The 20,019-nt window shown below is 35.6% G+C and overlaps 2 protein-coding genes across 4 annotated transcripts; both read left to right on the top strand.

Annotated features, from left to right (window-relative positions):
- The first annotated feature begins 6,639 nt into the window (after nt 1–6,639).
- LOC147558877 (protein DETOXIFICATION 21-like) lies at nt 6,640–12,340 on the top strand. Of its 2 annotated transcripts, none has more exons than XM_086660597.1 (9): nt 6,640–7,014; nt 7,857–8,140; nt 8,694–9,235; nt 9,928–10,014; nt 10,124–10,180; nt 10,340–10,578; nt 11,029–11,147; nt 11,250–11,336; nt 12,109–12,340. In XM_086660597.1, exons 2-9 carry the CDS (start codon nt 7,889–7,891, stop codon nt 12,187–12,189), a joined length of 1,464 nt encoding a protein of 487 aa, XP_086516723.1. In that variant the 5' UTR covers nt 6,640–7,014; nt 7,857–7,888; the 3' UTR covers nt 12,190–12,340. The 2 variants fall into 2 exon arrangements, with proteins under 2 accessions (XP_086516723.1, XP_086516724.1); XM_086660598.1 differs by having other exon boundaries at nt 6,876–7,014; nt 7,857–8,177; nt 8,446–9,235.
- Nucleotides 12,341–15,703: 3,363 nt separating this feature from the next.
- LOC147558876 (protein DETOXIFICATION 21-like) lies at nt 15,704–19,975 on the top strand. 2 transcript variants are annotated; one of them, XM_086660599.1, is made up of 9 exons: nt 15,704–15,973; nt 16,604–16,887; nt 16,994–17,535; nt 18,212–18,298; nt 18,399–18,455; nt 18,636–18,874; nt 19,270–19,388; nt 19,495–19,581; nt 19,714–19,975. In XM_086660599.1, exons 2-9 carry the CDS (start codon nt 16,636–16,638, stop codon nt 19,792–19,794), a joined length of 1,464 nt encoding a protein of 487 aa, XP_086516725.1. In that variant the 5' UTR covers nt 15,704–15,973; nt 16,604–16,635; the 3' UTR covers nt 19,795–19,975. The 2 variants fall into 2 exon arrangements, with proteins under 2 accessions (XP_086516725.1, XP_086516726.1); XM_086660600.1 differs by having other exon boundaries at nt 15,968–16,106; nt 16,158–16,887.
- Nucleotides 19,976–20,019: the final 44 nt, after the last annotated feature.

Below are 20,019 nucleotides of genomic sequence, written 5' to 3'. Positions count from 1 at the left end.
ACCAGATAGTTGGGAGACATTGGTGGTGTCTCTTAGCAATTCTGCTCCTGATGGCATAATGCGTATAAATCACGTAACAGGTAGTTTGTTGAATGAAGAAACAAGAAGGAAATTGTCTTCAGACGAGTCTCATTCAGAAGCACTTGTTACGGAAAGACGGGGGAGAGGTAAAAGTAAAAAAACCTCATAACCGTGATAAGTCAAGGGAGAGATCAAAACTAAAGAAAGAAGTTAAATGTTTTGGTTGTGGAAAAGTGGGTCATTACAAGAGTGAATGCAGGAATAAACCAAAGAAAGAAAATAAAAAAGGATGATGAGAAACAAGACAATGTTGCAGCAGTTGCATCAGGTGATGACATTATCTTACTCTCAGGTTGTGAAGACACTTGCTTAAGTATGACTGAGTCAGAACTAGAAACAGGATTGTTGGTTGACTCAGGTGCTTCGTATCATGCTACTCCATGTAAGGAATTCTTTAAATCTTACACAACTAGTGACGCAAAGTTAGTATGGGAAACTTAGGTTTCTCAAATATCATAGGAACTGAAGAATTGAAAATTGAGACGAACACAGGGAAAACATTGGTTCTTAAGAATGTGAGGCACATACCAGATCTTCGATATAACCTAATCTCTACCGGAGTATTAGATGATGAAGGGTATCATCGTCACTTTGGTGATGGAAAGTGGAAGCTCACAAAAGGGCCAATGGTGATACTCTAGGGGTGTTCATTTAGTATCCAAACCGACCGATCCAATCCGATCCAAACAGATTTCAACGGTTTGGATACCGATCCAATTATATTCCGGATTGGTTCGGATGTTAAAATGGCAAAACCGAATGGTTTGGATCGGTTGACGGATAACCGAACAAACCGAACCAAACCATTTATTATATATTATATATAAATATAAATGATAGAAATGATGAACGGTTGAGATTTAATAACTAAGTTAGTTCCATGTTTGTTAATATCGTAGCTTAATGCATGTGTAACAGAAGTAAATGACGTGGAGAGTTGTAGCTTAATTCAATAGTTAAGTTAGTTCCACGTTTTTAAGTCGAAAGTGCGAAATTTTATATATGGTAAAATATCACAGGTGGTTCGGTTATCCAACCGATCCAAACCGTTCATGCATAGTTCGGATCGGTAACCGAACCAAACCATGAACGGATTGATTCGGATTTAGATTTGAAAAAACCGAACCCTTCGGTTTGGACTTTGGATTGGCCGAAAAAGTCGGTTATCCAACCGATGTTCACCCCTAGGTGATAGCAAGAGGGAAGAAGTGTTGTACTTTATACAGGACTCAAACAAAACTGTGTAAAGGAGAATTGAATGCAGTTGAAAAAGATTCTTCCACTAATCTTTGGCATAGAAGACTCGGGCACATGAGCGAGAAGGGACTTCAAATCCTTGCTAAACGACAAAACTTACCGAACATAAAAGGTATAAATTTAAACACTTGCTCTCATTGTTTAGTAGGAAAGCAACATAGAGTTTCCTTTCAAAGGAATGCATCTAAAAGAAAATCCAGTGTTTTGGAGCTCGTTTATTCTGACGTTTGTGAACCTTTAAAGGTCAAAACACTTGGTGGTGCTTTGTATTTGTTACTTTCATAAAAGATGCTTCAGGAAAGTTTGGGCATATGCCATAAAGACCAAAGATTAGGTACTTACAGTTTTCAAGAATTTTCACAACATGGTAGAACAGGAGACAGGAAAATCATTTAAGTGCATTCGTACTGACAGTGGAGGAGTCGTTTGAAGAGTATTGCAAAACCATGGTATTCGACATGAATAGAAAGTTCCCAAAACTCCACATCAAAATGGTGTAGCAGAACGCATGAATCGCACTATTATGGAGAGGATCCGATGTATGCTCTCAGAAGCTAAGCTGCCTAAAAGCTTCTAGGGTCAGGCAATGCGTAATGCATGTTATCTGATCAATTTATCACCTTAAGCACCATTAGATGGAGATGTAGCTGAGAGAGTGTGGGCTGGGAAAGAAGTCAGTTATGAATACCTAAGGGTGTTTGGTTGCAGGACTTTTGTGCATATACCTAAAGATCAAAGAGCAAAGCTTGATGATAAAGCCAAACAATGAATCTTTTTAGGGTATGCAGATGAGAAATTCGGATACAGGTTATGATATCCAGTCGATAAGAAGATTATTAGAAGTAGAGATGTGGTCTTTCTTGAAGATCAAACTATTGAAGACTTCGGGAAAGTGAGAAACATGAGAATCATAGTAATGATCTCATTAATCTAGATCCATATATATCTTCTAAGGGTATGCATGATAATGCAGGTGAAGAACAAAATCATGAAGATGAAGCTCATGAAGATGTTCCTATGGGTGATGATGTTGAGTAAGGAATGGAAGTTCAACATGAGCCATCAGCTGAATTGAGAAGATCGACTAGAGAGAGAACACCATCTACCAAGTATCCTCCACATGAGTATGTGATGGTTACAGATAGTGGAGAACCACAGTGTTATGAAGAAGCCCTAGATGATGTACACAAGAAGGAGTGGTTGAAAGCTATGCAAGATAAGATTTAATCCTTCCATAAGAAAAACACTTTTAAGTTGGTTGAAAACCCTAAGTGTGACGCCCTAAGCCAAGCAGTTACCAATATTGTCCTCCCTTTCGTCACCACCCTCGCACGGATCGTGGCGAGAGCACTCCCAGCTCCCGACGGCTCTTCGCTGAGGGTGGGGGATGTAATAGTCCCACATCGCTCACGAGAGTGTCCAGAGCCTGGGCTATAGGTGTACGCTCAAGTTTGGTAAGTGGCGAGGCCTTTTGGGGGGACTCGTGGAGTCTTCGCCAAGAACAAAACCCTCTACCCGTGTGTGGTGCACAAAGGGGGGACAATATCGTTAACTGCTTGGAGGCTTGGGGCGTCACACTAAGAATAAGTAAATTCTTAAAAATAAGTGGGTGTTCAAAATCAAGACCGAAGAAAGAAAGTTACAACCACGGGACAAGGTACGCCTAGTGGTAAAAGGATTTGGGCAAAAGAAGGGTATTGATTTTGATGAGATTTTCTCTCCGGTGGTGAAGTTGTCCTCTATACGGTTAGTATTTGGATTGGCTGCAAGTATGAACCTAGAAATTGAGCAACTAGATGTCAAAACCGTTTTCCTTCACGGTGACTTGGAGGAAGATGTGTATATGGAACAACCAACAGGGTTTGAAGTTAAAGGTAAGGAACACTTGGTTTGCAAGTTAGAGAAGAGTTTATATGGGCTAACACAAGCACCAAGACAGTGGTACAAAAAGTTTGAATCATTCATGAAGAATCAAGGGTATCACAGGACGGCTTCAGATCATTGTGTTTTCGTTTATAAATTTCCTGATAGAGATTTGATTATACTTCTGCTTTATGTTGATGATATGTTGATTGTTGGTCAGGATGCTAATAAAATTCGCAAGTTAAAGAAGGAACTAAACAATTATTTCGATATGAAAGACTTGGGTCCAGCAAAATAAATTCTTGACATGCATATCTCTCGTGATAGAAAAGCTGGAAAACTTTGGCTATCACAAGAAAGATACATTGAGAAGGTTCTAGAAAGGTTCAATATGGACAAGACAAAATTAGTGAGTTGTCCATTAGCCAGTCACTTCAAGTTAACTCGTGATCAATATCCATCAACTAGAAGTGAGAAAGAAGAAATGCAGAAAATTCTTTATGCTTCAGCTGTAGGAAGCTTGATGTATGCAATGGTGTGTACGAGACCAAACATTGCATTTGCAGTTGGAGTAGTAAGCAGATTTCTTGCCAATCTAGGCAAAGAGCATTGGTTAGCAGTGAAGTGGATTCAGAAGTATCTTAGAGGTACGCCTAAAGCTCGTATATGTTTTGGTAATGATAAGCCAGTATTAGTCGGTTACACAGATGCAGACATGACAGGAGATGTAGACTCCAAAAGGTCCACATCAGGCTACCTATTTACATTTTCAGGGGGAGCAATGTCATGCCAATCTAAACTACAAAAGCATGTAGCTTTATCTACAAAGACGCCGAATATATTGCTATTACAGAATGTTGCAAGGAGATGTTATGGATGAAGAGGTTGTTAGAAGAACTTGGTATGAAACAGGATAATTATGTTATTCATTGCGACAGTCAAAGTGCCATCCACCGCAGTAAGAATTCTAGTTTCCATTCCAAGTCCATGCATACAAATGGAGATACCAGTGGATCCAAGATGTTCGTAAAGAAAATGTGTTGAAGATCGAGAAAATCCATACTGACGATAATGATTCAGATATGATGCAAAACCATTACCCAAATGCAATCATGAGCTATGTAGCAGTGATGCCGATTTGGGGATGGTAGGCCCCTCTTCAGAAGTCGGGAGGGGGAGCTTTTTGGGGTCCCTCCTTATAATAAAAGGACTCCTAGTTGAAATAGGATTTCCGTTATTCCTTATTTGGGGAAAAAAAATAGAAACCTTTATTTTTTTTCAAGGCTAAAAAGGAATTCCTATTTCTATTGGTAAACCTTCTTATTTATCATTTTAAAAGGGAATGAAAGGGAAGAGATTATAAACAACTTTCATAACAAAGAGAAGTCAGAGAAAGCGAGATTTTTGAATTGGTTCTTTCAAGAGAGAAATCTTGTGAAGCAATTTAGTTTGGGGTTATCTTCTTCGGCCTTTGGCAATCTAGGATTTGTTCAAATCCTAAGGAGTAAGAGATTTCTATTTCTTTGTTTCTTTGTTCAGTGTATCCACCATAGTTTTGGTGAAGAGTTGTTATCCAATAGTGTTTCTACACATCTTAATGAATTGGTTAATCCCTTATTGTTTTAAGGAAGAATTGTGTAACCCATTATTTAATTATAGTGGAAGATTTCTGGACTAGGTCTTGTGGTTTTTATCTTCTATCTTGGAGGGGTTTTTTGCCACGTTAAATTCTCTTGGTGTCTCTGCTTTTACTTTCACATTTTTTATCTCTATATTCCTGAACAAGTTAATTAGGTTATTTTTTCCAACAATATGTGTTTGAACGCATTATGTATATGATATGTCTGAAAGAATTTTGTAAATAATATTTTTAAAATGTTAAAATCAATAATTAAAAGAATAACAAAAAATTCTAAAACGTAATATAGCTAAACAGAGAAATATAATATCTCGTACTAATAACGACAACAAAATTTTAAGCAAGCACTAGTAAAATATTTTTATTTCTACTCCCAATCGATTAGGGTCAAGGAGGGATCCAATATCCAAGGGAATGCGACCCTTAGATCCTCCCAATTTTTTTTTAGTAATAGTCACTACAAAATTGAAGGATTTTCGCTCAACTTATATCCGTAGCAAATAAACAATTTTTTTTTTAAATAATTGTGATTACAAATATCAGCTACTGCAAATAGGGTTTACAAACCCCATTCGCAGAACAACTAACTATAATGGGGTTACAAACCCATTCGCATAATAAGGTTTGTAAACCCTATTTGTAGATCTGCTACTCCAAATAGAGTTTTCAAACCCCATTCCCAAAACAATAACACCAAAATAAGGTTTACAATCCCTATTTGCAGATCTGCTACTGTAAATAGGGTTTGCAAATCCCATTCGCAAAGCAACTAATATAATGGAGTTTGTAAACCCTATTTTGGTGTAAGACATATAAAGAAAGAAATCAAAGTTTTAAGTGAAGAACGCCTTACCTTAGAGTTGAAGAAACCGTATATAGAAAAACCAGAAGATGAAAGCAATCTTGTGAAGAAGAAACACGCCTAGGGCACATAAGTTCGAGATGGGAAAAAATTTGACTTCTTTCTTTGTGAAATTTCGTTTTGTGGGTGAGGATACACGAGACATTTCTAAATTTGTGAAAAATAAGTATGGGAAGTCACAATTGCGGAATTCTTTCAGGACTTTTTGGACCTGATTGGGAATTTGCAAATCTTTGATATCTTTCCAACTATTTTCAGTATCTTTTTGGCCTATATTGGTAAAACCTTTAAATATTAACCCTTTTTATTATTATATTAAAATAACTAGGGTATATCCCGTGTCCTAGGGCACGGACACTTATATCAATCAAATGTTACAAAATTTATTTTATATTTTACTGAGAGAGAGAGAGATTTTTGTTAGGGTATATCCCATGCCCTAGGGCACGGACACTTATATCAATCAAATGTTACAAAATTTATTTTATATTTTACAGAGAGAGAGAGAGATTTTTGTTAGTTATTATTTTTTTGTTTCTTTTCTCTTAAATTAATTATTATTTTATTGAGAGAGAGAGAGATTTTAATTTCTTTGTTTAACCCTTGAAATTTATTTTGTTTCTTTTTTTTCTTAAATTAGTTATTTTATTTCTAAGAAGGAAAGGATTATTGTTTTTTAAATAGGTAACTTTATTTCTATGAAGGACTATATTTTAAATTTTGAGAAGGGCTTCTAGACAATATACATAATTAAATAAGGTTGTTTGTCCCAGTCATCGTTTTCCCTCCTGTTTTATATAATAGATATTACTATTATTAGTTGCTATTAGTGTCATTCTTATAGTTATTCTTTTTATTTTCCTTACAATTATCTTCAAAATTTGGGAGTCTACCATTGTCTTTACATATTTATGGACATTTCAACATTCAAATTGAAAGTAATAAAATGTCCCAACATTTCTGATTTCCCATATTGTTTTCTAAAAAATGATAGTTACTTGGGACATTTAAAGACAAAGCTCCAAATCCCAATATTCCAGATAAAGACTGCCATAATAGCAAATTCCAGTACTCAACTTATCAACTTCAATTTGCACAAGTCACAATCAGTAACTAAAATGGAAGAGACAACAATTCTTCATTAAATGAGGTTGTGAACATGCCAGAATGAATAACCTTATCAACTCAAACACATCTTTTATTGCTTGGATCATTAGAGAGGAGAGGGTTCTCTTTCTCTGCTAGCTTCTTTTATTTTCAAGTAAGGTAGTAGTAGGGAACTAAGTGGGTGGTGATGACTTTTTAGTTCTTTGTAAGTCTTTATTCTCTCTTTAATTTTCTTCCCTCTGATTTTGAAATGTTCTCTTTCTCTGTATAATTTAAGTTAAATATGATTTGTTCTTGTAAATACACTAGGACTTGAACTCTTATTTTAGAAGATAAAATAGTATAATTGATGAACAAGATCAATAGAAAATAATGGTGGAAGCTAGATGGTTAATCATCCATTGCACTAGACATAAAAACAGATATAAGAGTTAGATGAGGGCATGATGAGGCTTATAACCTAGATAAAGCATCCCAATTCCTAATGTCTTGGCCAAAAAGGGTTGATTTGTTCCATAGCTGATTAGTTGCCCATTAATGAATAATTAGGCTCTTCACTTGAATGATGATATTTTCCAAGGTAGTTGTTTTATCAAGGTTCTTCTCTGTAGTTCTGTTGTTACACTCTAATTGTATGGTCCATATAATAGCCGAAGGGGTGCAAAGGTGAACGAATGACTTTCTATCTGTAACTTTGGTTTTATAAGGGTAAAACAGTATCTGTGTCTCGAACCCAAGACCTAGAAGGTGGAATCCAAGACCTAGAAGGGTTTAAAGCTTCTCAAATCTTAGAAGTGTAGGGACACTCAAGGAAGGTGATTAGATAATTCATAATTAGATTTACACAAAAAAACATCTGCTTGGAGCTGTGGAGCCACTTCTAATGATCTTATCCGTGGTTGGAGAAGCTTCGTGCAAATGTTAATAATACGTAAAATTTAAATGTTAAATATGATCCGCAGGGTCAAGGGTCTTTCAGTTCAGGATTGTTATGTATTTTGTCTTGTTGACTCTTACGCTGTTTAATTGGTTCGGTTATTTTGACAGAGTGAAACCAACATCTTGAAAAGATAAAGAAAATGGAGAACATCAATGGTATAAAAGAGAAGCTCTTGGGAGGGGAAAGAGAAAATGACGAGAAATTGAGGAAGAAGGTGTTGGACGAGTCGAGAAAGCTTTGGATTGTAGCTGGACCTGCCATATTTACAAGATTTTCGAACTTTGGGATTTCTATGATTAGCCAAGCATTTATTGGACATATCGGTTCCAAAGAGCTAGCTGCTTACTCTCTTGTTTTCACCGTTCTCGTGAGATTTGCCAACGGGGCCCTGGTACATCATATTCTTTTGGTCCCTTAAGTCTAAGCATGTGTTTGGTTCAATTTAAATTTGGTTCAAAGTTAGTATTTATCTTTCTTTAAAGTACCCGCCATCACCAGCCACCAACACTGGTCTACCACCACTACCCACCACCATCTATCATACCACCACACCATCCACTGCAACCACCAAGCCCACCACACCACCAGAACCACATCATAATCAACGATTAAAGGTGTGCATACGTCCTCTGGAGCCTTGGTACTGCCAAGTGCTACATAGTTAATTAAAGTATATTATCATATTTAATGGGGTAGGTATATCGAAATTATGAAGATAAATGAGATTTAAGTCGAGGCATTTCAAAACAGCTAGTATTATCCTGTTATCGGTCTATCGTACACAAGTTGGTTTGTCTTTGGATTGCATCCAATTCTCTTATGAGCTCTCGAGTAGTATTAACCAATATATTCTATGCAACAATTTCTATTAGTTGTAAGTAATGATGGAGGGACCATTGAAATGGTAAGCACTAAGACAAGTATTATTCTTGTAATGTATGCAGTTGGGAATGGCAAGTGCATTAGAAACTCTATGTGGGCAAGCATATGGAGCACAACAACACCATATGTTGGGGATATATCTTCAAAGATCTTGGGTTGTTTTGATCATTACTTCTCTCTTCCTTCTACCTATTTTCCTCCTCACAGCCCCAATACTTAAACTTCTAGGTCAAGAAGACGACATTGCAGACATCGCGGGTTTAATCTCAATATGGATGATTCCAGTTTTATTCTCCTTCATAGCATCGTTCACTTGCCAAATGTATCTACAAGCTCAAAGCAAGAACGTGATCATTTCATACTTGGCAGCAGCTTCACTTTGCATTCATCTTTTACTTTCATGGGTCTTCGTTGTTAAGTTCAAGTGGGGGCTTAGTGGTGCAATGGGTTCCATGATCATAGCTTATTGGATACCAAACTTGGGTCAGATATTGTTTGTTACTTGTGGTGGTTGTCCTGAGACATGGACTGGTTTTTCACTCCTTGCTTTTAAGGATCTTTGGCCTGTTATTAAGCTTTCTCTATCCTCTGGTGCCATGGTATGGTAAGCTGGATCCTTCTTCATTTACTTGAAAGTGGAATAATCTGGTTGTGAAGGGGTTGCCAGTGTGAGAAAAAATCTTAATTCTTGAGCAAGTTTTTGAGGTGAGAGAGGCCCAAGACCACCCAACACTAAAATCAACGCCCATGTTTTAACTAATCTTGGCCCAATAGTCTATTGAAGTTAAAGCTAATGAGTGAGGGTGAGATTGTTGGGATGATCCCACATTGGTTGTGGAAGTGTCAGACTTACTTTATAAGTGTGAGAGAAAGTCTCACCTCTGCCCAACATCAAGCACCCACTGAGAAGTAATTTTGGTGTGAGAGAGGCCCAAGACTACCGAGCAAGCACCCAACACTGGTATCAACGCCCAATCTTGGCCCAACACAACAGTCTATTGAAGTTAAAGCTAATGGATGAGATGGGGATGGTTGGAATGATCCCACATTGGTTGTGGAAGGATTGTGCATGAGTGTAAAAGTGTAAGGGAAACTCTCATCTCTACCCACTGAAAAGTATTTTTGGTGTGAGAGAGACCCAAAGACTACTCAATAGCAAACTCCCATTACTGGTGTCACAAAATAAATTTTTTAATTAAAAAAAACCCTTTATGTTGTCATGGAAGTTTCCATAAAGAAAATGTTTTAAACTATATTGAGTTGTTTAATCTGATATTGTTTGTTATGATCAAACAGTTTGGAACTATGGTACAATTCAGTGTTGGTTCTTTTAACAGGAAACATGAAGAATGCTGAAGTTGCTATTGATGCCCTAGCCATATGGTGCCTACTTAATTCTTCTTCACCTTCTATATTGTGTGTTTGATTGGTTACTGCTTTATAGATATCTAAATATCTTCATACTAACTCTCTAAGTACATCTTCATCACAGTCTTAACATCAATGGGTGGGGGATGATGATATCTCTTGGCTTCTTGGCAGCAGCAAGGTATCGTCAACATTTTTGTTTCAAGAATCAAACCCTGCTCTTTGCAGTACAGAGATACATACTGGGACACAACTAAAGTTGATTTACATTTTCAGAAAACCAAAGTTCGAATCTTACTGTTTCCAAGAAAAACTTACAATACGGTTAAAAATGTTACAGTGTAAGAGTAGCGAACGAGCTTGGAAGAGGGAACGCAAAAGCAACAACATTTGCAATAGTAGTGTCAGTGTGTACATCATTAGCAATCGGGGTCATATTATTTATGTTCTTTTTGTTCGCAAAAGGAAAAGTTGCTTACATATTTACAAATAGTAAAGAGGTGGTTGCAATGGTGGGAGAACTTGCACCTTTACTCGCATGTTCTCTTCTTCTTAGCAGTGTTCAGCCTGTCCTCTCAGGTCGTTTTACTTCTCTTTGTCTTGCCTTCTTAATTAACCTTTTTCTCGTATTCAAAGTTCAAAACTTTTCATGATCAATCAACCAAGATTTATGATGTCATGGAATTATGTCACCAGAATCATGATTACATCATATGACATTGACATGACATAAAGATAGAATAAACGTGTCATGAAAAACCCTAAATAGGTCATAAAAACAACCTCGGACATACCATGAAAACTATCCCTAAGCAGACGAAACAACTAAGTAATGTTTTTTTTTCATTTGTAAATTACATAGGATAATTCCGAGGGTAACTACAACTTCGGGAATTGAACCCAAGACCTTTTAGATATTAGAGGAGGTGCGCACACGACCGTTGGGCTAAAGGCCCATGCGCGAGCATAAACATTAATATGGTCAATTGAAGTACTACTCAAAGTTGGGTTTTGCTTATTGATTTGCAGGAGCTGCTGTTGGTGCTGGATGGCAAAGTATTGTAGCCTATGTTAACATAGCTTGCTATTACTTGATTGGGATTCCTCTTGGTATCATCCTTGGTTACATCATAAATCTCCAAGTCACTGTGAGCCTCAAATTCATCTTTGCATCCTAATTTTATATTATTCTTACTAAAATATTTCGAAGTAGTTGATTGAAAATTTTCATTGATTTGTGATTTTTGCAGGGTATCTGGATTGGAATGTTAATCGGTACCGCTATTCAAACCCTTGTACTCGTAATTATCACCTGGAGAACCAACTGGGATAATCAGGTATTCAGTTTTTTTCTAATAAATATAACAGTGTGTATATGTAATTAATAGGGTCCACGGGTTTTAGGTCCCAAATAAAATTAAAAAGTGATTAAGGTCCAATCTTCTCAGAAAAAAGAATTTTAGTCATTTTCTCTTTTGGAAGAAACATTGTTGATACATAATGTGTTATGTATGACACATATAAAAAAAATGAAGTAAAGTATGTAACTTTAACAATAAATATATAACACGTTATTTATGAAACAAAACAAGAATCAATAAACAGAAAAAAAAAACTGTAACTTTGACATCTAGACATACTTTAATTATACTTAAATGTGTTTTGTTGTAGAAATATACGTAATTTATACTAAATAACGTGTATATTGTGAAACAGATAGTAAGTTTGAAATCAATCGAAAAAATCTGAAGAAAAAAAAAAGAGAATTTTGAAGATTGGTTTTCAAAAGTGAATTTTTTCTTATATAAAAGGTTATAATGGGTATTATGACTAAATAGAAATGATAGAGATCTGTTTTTTCTATAGAGATGGGTCAATTTGGACTAAATATCTATTATAATTATTATTTTGGCTTAAAATCCTATATTAATATTAAGGTGGACTAAATGTGTGTTTAGGTGTAGATTTTTGGACTAGGAACTCAAAAATTATAATTAATATTTTATGGTGTTATATGTACAGACGTAAAACGTTCCATGTTATATTCTGTTATGTTAACTCATGATCCTTCAAAAAAATTTGTGTGATTGACTATTTTTATGTGTACAGGTTGTTCTAGCTCAACAACATGTGAACAAGTGGGCTATGCCTAAACTTGACGAGCCTGGCCACAACTTGCAAGGCGCATGACTATTAAATAAGTAACACCTATGAATCTGAATTAGATTTATAGTTTCTAAGTAAAAACAGAAACAAGTTTTCTTCTCAAATTCAGAAATATTGTTTTAGAAGTACAACTAATTTCCATGTATTCCTATAATAAAGCAAAGTGTTGCAACTCCTTTACTAGTTCAAATCCAGGTTCCACATTATTGGCAAAAAACTCCAAATCCCTTTTTTGTTGAGTTAATGACAAAATTCTTTGAGCTTTCACTCAGCCAAAGAAATGAGAAAATAAAGACATTATCCCAGTCTGAATCCTGGCCAGGGTATGCAGCTAGGCGAGATTTAGATAAACCAAATATGATAGGGAAGTTTTATAGGGCCTCCCCAATTTTGTTAAAAGGCCTCCCCATGAACCATTTCACTTGGTAAATTATCATTGAGGGGGGCCTTTTAACAAAAATGAGGGGGCCCTATAAAATCTCCCAATATGATATACTCCCAATTATTCTACAAAAAATTCTTTACTGTACAAGACCGTAGTTTTTACTTACAACTCTTTTTTTTTTTTGTTGAAATACTTACAAACTCTTCGTTTGGAAACCTTAAATTTGGGAACTGAAAAATAACGATTCTTTTACATCATCCCAACAACAATTAGATAAAAAATATTCTTAAATCAGACTAATCGAATAATATTAATTTATTTGTGACGTGGAAGTAAAGGCGGCAAATTGTTCGATGCTAATTGGTCGACAAATGTCGAATGGATGAACTGACCAAGCTGAATCAACAAGTAAAAAATGAACAACTTGGGTAGGGTTGTACAAGTCCCACCAGATGTGAGTTGAAAGATCTAGGTATGCCATCCCGTCTGCTTGACACCCAACCAAACAATTAGAAAATGGCTTGAATGGTAATTATCAAAATTATTTTAAATTTGAGCTATTAGTATCCATAATAATATAATATCTTGGTAACTTTATCTTAATTAATATGAAAATATCTAGATTTTTTGGTATTATGATAATTTTTTGGGCCCAAACAACCATTTTTCAGTCGATATAACCGTGCCTAAACCACGGGCGTGCTCGTTGGTCGCAATACGTGTTTGAACGCATTATTTATATGATTTTCTTATGCTCAACCAATAATACATACAAATAAAAAATAAACGGAGAATAGAAATAAAAATTGGTAATTTTCTTCTTCTTCTCTTTGTAGAAATATTTAAAAATCTCAAAATGTTAAAATCAATAATTATAAAAATAACAAAATGTAATATAGCTAAACAAAGAAATACAGTATTTACATTACATTTTCAAATGTCTCATACATTTCCAAAAGCCCTTTGTATTGTACATGAAAAAAATCTCGAGTAAACGAAAAATATGTGGAGTTAAATATGAAAAATAACAAAAATTATATTATCCATCGTATATTCGTAAATGCCCAATAAATATCATATATGTTCCCGCATTTAGATGATTATGTCAAAGAAAAACTATTTTATTTATAATACATTCTCAAATGTCCCGTAAATTTTAAAATTACATGTGCGTGTTAGTGACGCAGCGGAAAAATTGATAAAAGCCTTAGAATTCCGTCTAAAGACTATAGAACCGAAATTGATAACAAAAATACTAAAATACTGAATTATATTGATTGAATGAATGAACGAAACAACTTCTAAACCCTCTTTATATAGACCTAGGGTTTCCTAATCTTGGTCAAACTCCAATAGCAACTCCTAATAAAATAAAATAAAATACTAGAATAGTAGTAATCCTAAACTGATAACAATTCCAAAAATAGAAAAAAAAAACTAGTAAAAGTCCGTTTTGAGGCCCTAAACGATGGAATTTGCCCCTCAAAGTGGGTTTGTTGTGGCGAAGCGACAACGAATGACCGGAACGCTATTCCGCACCATCCCTCAAAATTTCGTCCAATTCCGACACCCGTAGCTTCGGTTTTGGCCGTTTTTGTCTGTCGCCTTTGTATTTGGCCGCTTTTATGTGATCTATGTATTTCTCGGCCAATTCCTCTACATCAGTTAGGAAGGCAAAATATAGAAAAAAATTATATTAAGCACCGTACATTCGTAAATATCATATATATTCCTGCATTTAGATGATTATGTGAAAGAAAGATTATTTTATTTATTGTACATTCGCAAATTTCTTGTACATTTCAAAATTTCCTGCGCATGTTAAGAGGACAAAGTATAGAAAAAAATATTATAGTATGCACGGTGTCGCTTGAAAAATTATATTATGCAAAGTACATATGTAAATGTCTTGTACATTTTTACGAATGTCTGGTGCATTATGATGATATCACAAAATTAATTCAGGAATTATATAATGTGTAGTACATTTTCAAATGTACTGTGAAATTTCTTAAAATTTCTACTTTTTAGGAGGTTTGATCGGATAACGAAATAATAGAGAGGGAGAGAGAGAGAGAGAGAGAGAGAGAGAGAGAGAGAGAGAGAGAGAGAGAATTTATGAGAAAAACAAATTAATTCACGAATTTTCAGTTTTAGTAAAAGTTAATTCATAAATTTCTTACGGAGTGTTAAGGTTTGATCGGAAAACAAAATTAATTCACGAATTTCTTATGAACTGTTAAGATTTTTATGGAGTGTTAAGATTTAGAGGTTTGGTCTGATAACAAAATTAATTTACGAATTTCTTATGGAGTGTTAAGATTTGAAAAAATAAAATAATAGAGAGAGATAAAGTAGTTAAAGACAGAATTTATGAGAGAGAAATTAGGTAGAGAAAAATCAGGTGAAAAGACGTGAAGTGGTTAGAGCATCTCCAATGAAACACTCAATCTTAGAACCTTTTAGTGACACATATGATTTTTAGAAGAAAAAATTTTAAAACTCTCTCCAATGCAACACTCTACTTGGATCTCTAAGATGACGTGTCGAAGGTGGAATAGAGATATCTCAAGAGGACACTCTATTTCTTGAGTGTCCTCTTGAGATATCTCTAATTGTCCGACTCATCAATATTTGATTTTCAACCAATAGATATTGAGTCTTCTATATCTTCTAAATAACTATTTATTTACAAAAATAACTACGCCACTTAGTAAATAAGACAAGTTTAGAGTTTTGCATTAAAGACACAAAAAATTGAGGATTTCTATTGTCCCCACTTAGGAGTGAGAATCTCAGTTGAAACTTGACACATAAGATGAATAGAGTTTTTTTTAGTTTTGCATTGGAGATGCTCTTAATTAGAGAAATAAAGTACACATGTTGCGTTAGAAATGAGAGAACTTGAGGGAGAACGAATTTTGTGAGATGGGCATTTTTCGTAATTCCGGATAAAACGATATCCAAAATGATAATTTCCATCTCCCTTCTGACTTGGTGGCCTTTTTTTTTTTGTTGACCTGTCTTGGTGGACTTGCATCCTATTTGCAGTGGAACTGCATCTTATTTTGAGAAAAATAGATTTCAAATTTTGGTCTTGTAGTGTGTCCACTTTGGCCCTTTGAGAGTGTGGGTAGCATTATCCATCCAAATATTCCAGACAAGGACTGTCATAGTATCAAATTCCAATACTCCACTAATCATTTATCTACTCCAATTTGCACAAGTCACAATCAGTACCTAAAATAGAAAAGACAACAATTCTTCATTCACTAAATGAGGTTGTGAACACTCAGAGTAACTTTATCAAGTCAAACACATCTCATCATTAGAGCAGAGGGGATTCTCCTTCTCTGCTTCCTTTATTTTCAAGTAAGGTAGTAATAAGAACTAAGTGGGTGGTGATGATTTCTTTAGTTCTTTGTAAGTCTTTGTTCTCTCTTTCTCTCCCTCTGAAATCTTTTCTCTCTATATAATTTAAGTTGAATATATATGATTTGTTCTTTCAAATACACTAGGATTTGAACAAGATCAATACTAATGGTGGAAGCTAGATGTTTCATCATCCATTGCCTAGATATGAAAACAGATATAACATTTAGATGAGGCTTATAACCTAGATAAAGCATCCCAATTCCTAATGTATTGGCCAAAAAAGGGTTGATTTGTTCCATAGCTGATTAGTTGCCCATTAATGAATAATTAGGCTCTTCACTTGAATGATGATATTTTCCAAGGTAGTTGTTTTATCAAGGTTCTTCTCTGTAGTTCTGTTGTTACACTCTAGGTAGTAGTCGTATGGTCCATATAATGGTCGAAGGGGTACAAAGGTGAAGGAAGGACCTTTCTATCTGTAACTTATTTTTGCTTTTACAACGGTAAAATAGTATCTGTGTCTCGAACGCATGACCTAAAAGGTGCAAACCAACTTATTGGTAATCTATTTATGTTAAATATGATCCGCAGGGCCAGGGGTGTTTCAGTTCAGGATTGTTATGTAGTTTGTTTTGTTCGACTCTTAACACCGTTTAATTGGTTTGGTTATTTTGATAGAGTGAAAACAACATCTTGAAAAGATAAAGAAAATGGAGAACATCAATGGTGTAAAAGAGAAGCTCTTGGGAAGGGAAAGAAAAAATGATGATAAATTGAGGAACAAAGTGTTGGACGAGTCGAGAAAGCTTTGGATTGTAGCTGGACCTGCCATATTCACAAGATTTTCGAACTTTGGGTTATCTATGATTAGCCAAGCTTTTATTGGACATATCGGTTCCAAAGAGCTAGCTGCTTACTCTCTTGTTTTCACCGTTCTCATGAGATTTTCTAATGGCACTCTGGTACATCATATTCTTTCTGTCCTTTATATCATTAAGTCTAAGCATGTGTTCGGTTCAGTTTAAATTTGGTCAAAAGTTGGTTTCTAGCTTTTTTTAATGTATGCAGTTGGGAATGGCAAGTGCATTAGAAACTCTATGTGGCCAAGCATATGGAGCACAACAACACCATATGTTAGGAGTATATCTTCAAAGATCTTGGGTTGTTTTGCTCATTACTTCTCTCTTCCTTCTACCTATTTTCCTCCTCACAGCCCCAATACTTAAACTTCTAGGTCAAGAAGACGAGATCGCGAACATTGCGGGTTTAATGTCAATATGGATGATTCCAATTTTATTCTCCTTCATAGCATCGTTCACTTGCCAAATGTTTCTACAAGCTCAAAGCAAGAACGTGATCATTTCATATTTGGCAGCAGTTTCACTTTGCATTCATCTTTTACTTTCATGGGTCTTTGTTGTTAAGTTCAAGTGGGGGCTTAGTGGTGTAATGGGTTCCATGATCATAGCTTATTGGATTCCAAATTTGGGTCAGATGTTGTTTGTTACTTGTGGTGGTTGTCCTGAGACGTGGACTGGTTTTTCACTCCTTGCATTTAAGGATCTTTGGCCTGTTATTAAGCTTTCTCTATCCTCTGGTGCCATGGTATGGTAAGCTCGATTCCTCTTCATTTACTTGCAAGTACAATAATCTCACATCGGTTGGGGGTTGGCAGCGTGAGGAAAAAAAACTTAGTTCTTGAGCTAGCTTTTGAGTTGAGAAAGGCCCAAGACCACCCAACACTGGTATTGACGCCCATGTTGTAACTAATCTTGGCCCAATAGTCCATTAAAGTTGAAGGTAATGAGTGAGGGGGAGTTTGTCTGGGAGATCCCACATTGGTTGTGGAAGGGTTAGGGATAGTTTTTAAGTGCGAGAGAAAGTCTCACTACTACCCAACAACAATCACCCACTGAAAAGTAATTTTGGGGTGAGAGAGACCCAAGACTACCCAGCAAGCACCCAACACTGGTATCAACGCCCAATCTTGGCCCAATCCAATAGTCTATTGAAGTTAAAGCTAGTGGATGAGGTGGGAATTGTTGGATTCATCCCACATTGGCTGTATAAGTGCAAGGGAAAATCTCACCTCACCTCTACCCAACAACAAACATCCACTAAAAATTATTTTCGGGGCGAGAGAGGCCCCAAGATCAACTTACTCAATAGCAATCACATACTGAAAAGTTCTTTTTATGTTCCTAGTTACCCTTTCTGCCGAAAATGAGAAAATCATTTATGTTCCTGTGGAAGTTTAATCTGATATCTTTTGTTATGATCAAACAGTTTGGAACTATGGTACAATTCAGTATTGGTTCTTTTAACAGGAAACATGAAGAATGCTGAAGTTGCTATTGATGCTCTAGCCATATGGTGCCTACTTCATTCTTCTTCACCTTATATTTTGTGTGTTTTTGTTGGTTATTGCTTTAGATATCTTCATACTAACTCTTTAAGTATATGAACATTACAGTCTTAACATCAATGGGTGGGGGATGATGATATCTATTGGCTTCTTGGCAGCAACAAGGTATCATCAATTTTGTTTTTTTCCTTGTGAAATGCACATTGTCTTTAACACTGACCAACCCCCTTTCATGATTCAAAAATCCAACGCGCTCTTTGTCGTACAGAGATACATACTAGGACACGACTAAAGTTGATTTACTGTTTCCGTGAAAAACTTACAGTACGGTTAAAAATGTTGCAGCGTAAGAGTAGCGAACGAGCTTGGCAGAGGGAACGCGAAAGCAGCAACATTTGCAATATTAGTTTCAGTGTGTACATCATTAGCAATCGGGGTCATATTCTTTATTTTCTTCTTGTTTGCAAAAGGAAATGTTGCTTACATAATTACAAATAGTAAAGAGGTGGCTGCAGCAGTTGGAGAACTTGCACCTATACTTGCATGTTCTATACTTGTCAACAGTGTTCAGCCTGTCCTCTCAGGTCATTTTACTGCTCTTTCTCTTGTCTTCTCATATTCAAAGTTCAAAACTTTTCATGATCAATCAACCAAGATTTATGATGTCATGGCATTATGTCACTAGAATCATGATTACATCATAAGACATTGACGTGACGTAAGGACAAAATAAACACATAACTGTCATGAAAACTATCCCTAAGCAGACTACAACTAAGTGATGTTTTTTTTTCATCTGTAAATTACATAAGATAATTCAGTGGGTAACTATAGCTTCAGGAATCGAACCCATGATCTCTTAGAGATTAGGAGGTTCGCACACAACAAGTCGGCTAAAAGCCTTTGTCCGAGCCTTAACATTGTTATGGTCAATTGAAGTACTTCTCAAGGTTCTTTTCTTTTGCTTATTAATTTGCAGGAGCTGCTGTTGGTGCTGGATGGCAAAGTGTTGTAGCCTATGTTAACATAGCTTGCTATTACTTGATTGGGATTCCTCTTGGTATCATCCTTGGTTACATCATAAATTTCCAAGTCACTGTGAGCCTTATACTCAACACATCTTCTGCATCTTATTTTATATTATTCTTTTTAAAATATTTCAAAGTAGTTGATTGAAATCTTCATTGATTTCTGATTCTTGCAGGGTATTTGGATTGGAATGTTAATCGGTACCGCTGTTCAAACCCTTGTACTTATAATTATTACGTGGAAAACGGACTGGGATAATCAGGTATCAAGTTCTTTCATAAATATAAAAGTGTGTACTGTAATTAATATTTTGTGTTGTTATAACGTATAACACCTAAAACGTTACATGTTATTTTCTGAAGTACTGTGTGATTGACGAGTTTGGCGTATGCAGGTTGTTCTAGCTCGGCAACATGTGAGCAAGTGGACTATGCCTAAACTTGACGAGCCTGACCACAACCCGCAAGGCGCATGACTATTAAATAAGTAACACCTATGAATCTGAAGTAGATTTAATAGATGTGTAGTTTTTAAATAAAAACAGAAACAAGGTTTCTACTCAAATTCAGAAATATTGTTTTAGAAGTATAACTAATTTCCGTATATTCATATTATTTTAGCAGCGGGTAAGTAATAAAGCGAAGTGTTGAAACTCATTAACTAGTTCAAATGCAGGTACCACCTAATTGGCAAAAAACTA

The sequence above is a fragment of the Eschscholzia californica genome, unplaced genomic scaffold (genome assembly GCF_041429995.1).
Source record: "Eschscholzia californica isolate CP2 unplaced genomic scaffold, dmEscCali1.0.p SCAF_2, whole genome shotgun sequence".
NCBI classification, from domain to species: domain Eukaryota; kingdom Viridiplantae; phylum Streptophyta; class Magnoliopsida; order Ranunculales; family Papaveraceae; genus Eschscholzia; species Eschscholzia californica.
This window is presented reverse-complemented; position numbering and strand designations above follow the sequence as displayed.

What these genes read in the sequence shown, in the direction of transcription:
- LOC147558877 (XM_086660597.1), top strand. Translation starts at nt 7,889, where the DNA reads ATGGAGAACATCAATGGTATAAAAGAGAAGCTCTTGGGAGGGGAAAGA. An exon ending in TCATAAATCTCCAAGTCACT is followed by an intron (nt 11,148 to 11,249) that starts GTGAGCCTCAAA and finishes TGATTTTTGCAG; the next exon opens with GGTATCTGGATTGGAATGTT. An exon ending in GAACCAACTGGGATAATCAG is followed by an intron (nt 11,337 to 12,108) that starts GTATTCAGTTTT and finishes TTATGTGTACAG; the next exon opens with GTTGTTCTAGCTCAACAACA.
- LOC147558876 (XM_086660599.1), top strand. Translation starts at nt 16,636, where the DNA reads ATGGAGAACATCAATGGTGTAAAAGAGAAGCTCTTGGGAAGGGAAAGA. An exon ending in GGCTTCTTGGCAGCAACAAG is followed by an intron (nt 18,456 to 18,635) that starts GTATCATCAATT and finishes AAAATGTTGCAG; the next exon opens with CGTAAGAGTAGCGAACGAGC. An exon ending in TGTTCAGCCTGTCCTCTCAG is followed by an intron (nt 18,875 to 19,269) that starts GTCATTTTACTG and finishes ATTAATTTGCAG; the next exon opens with GAGCTGCTGTTGGTGCTGGA.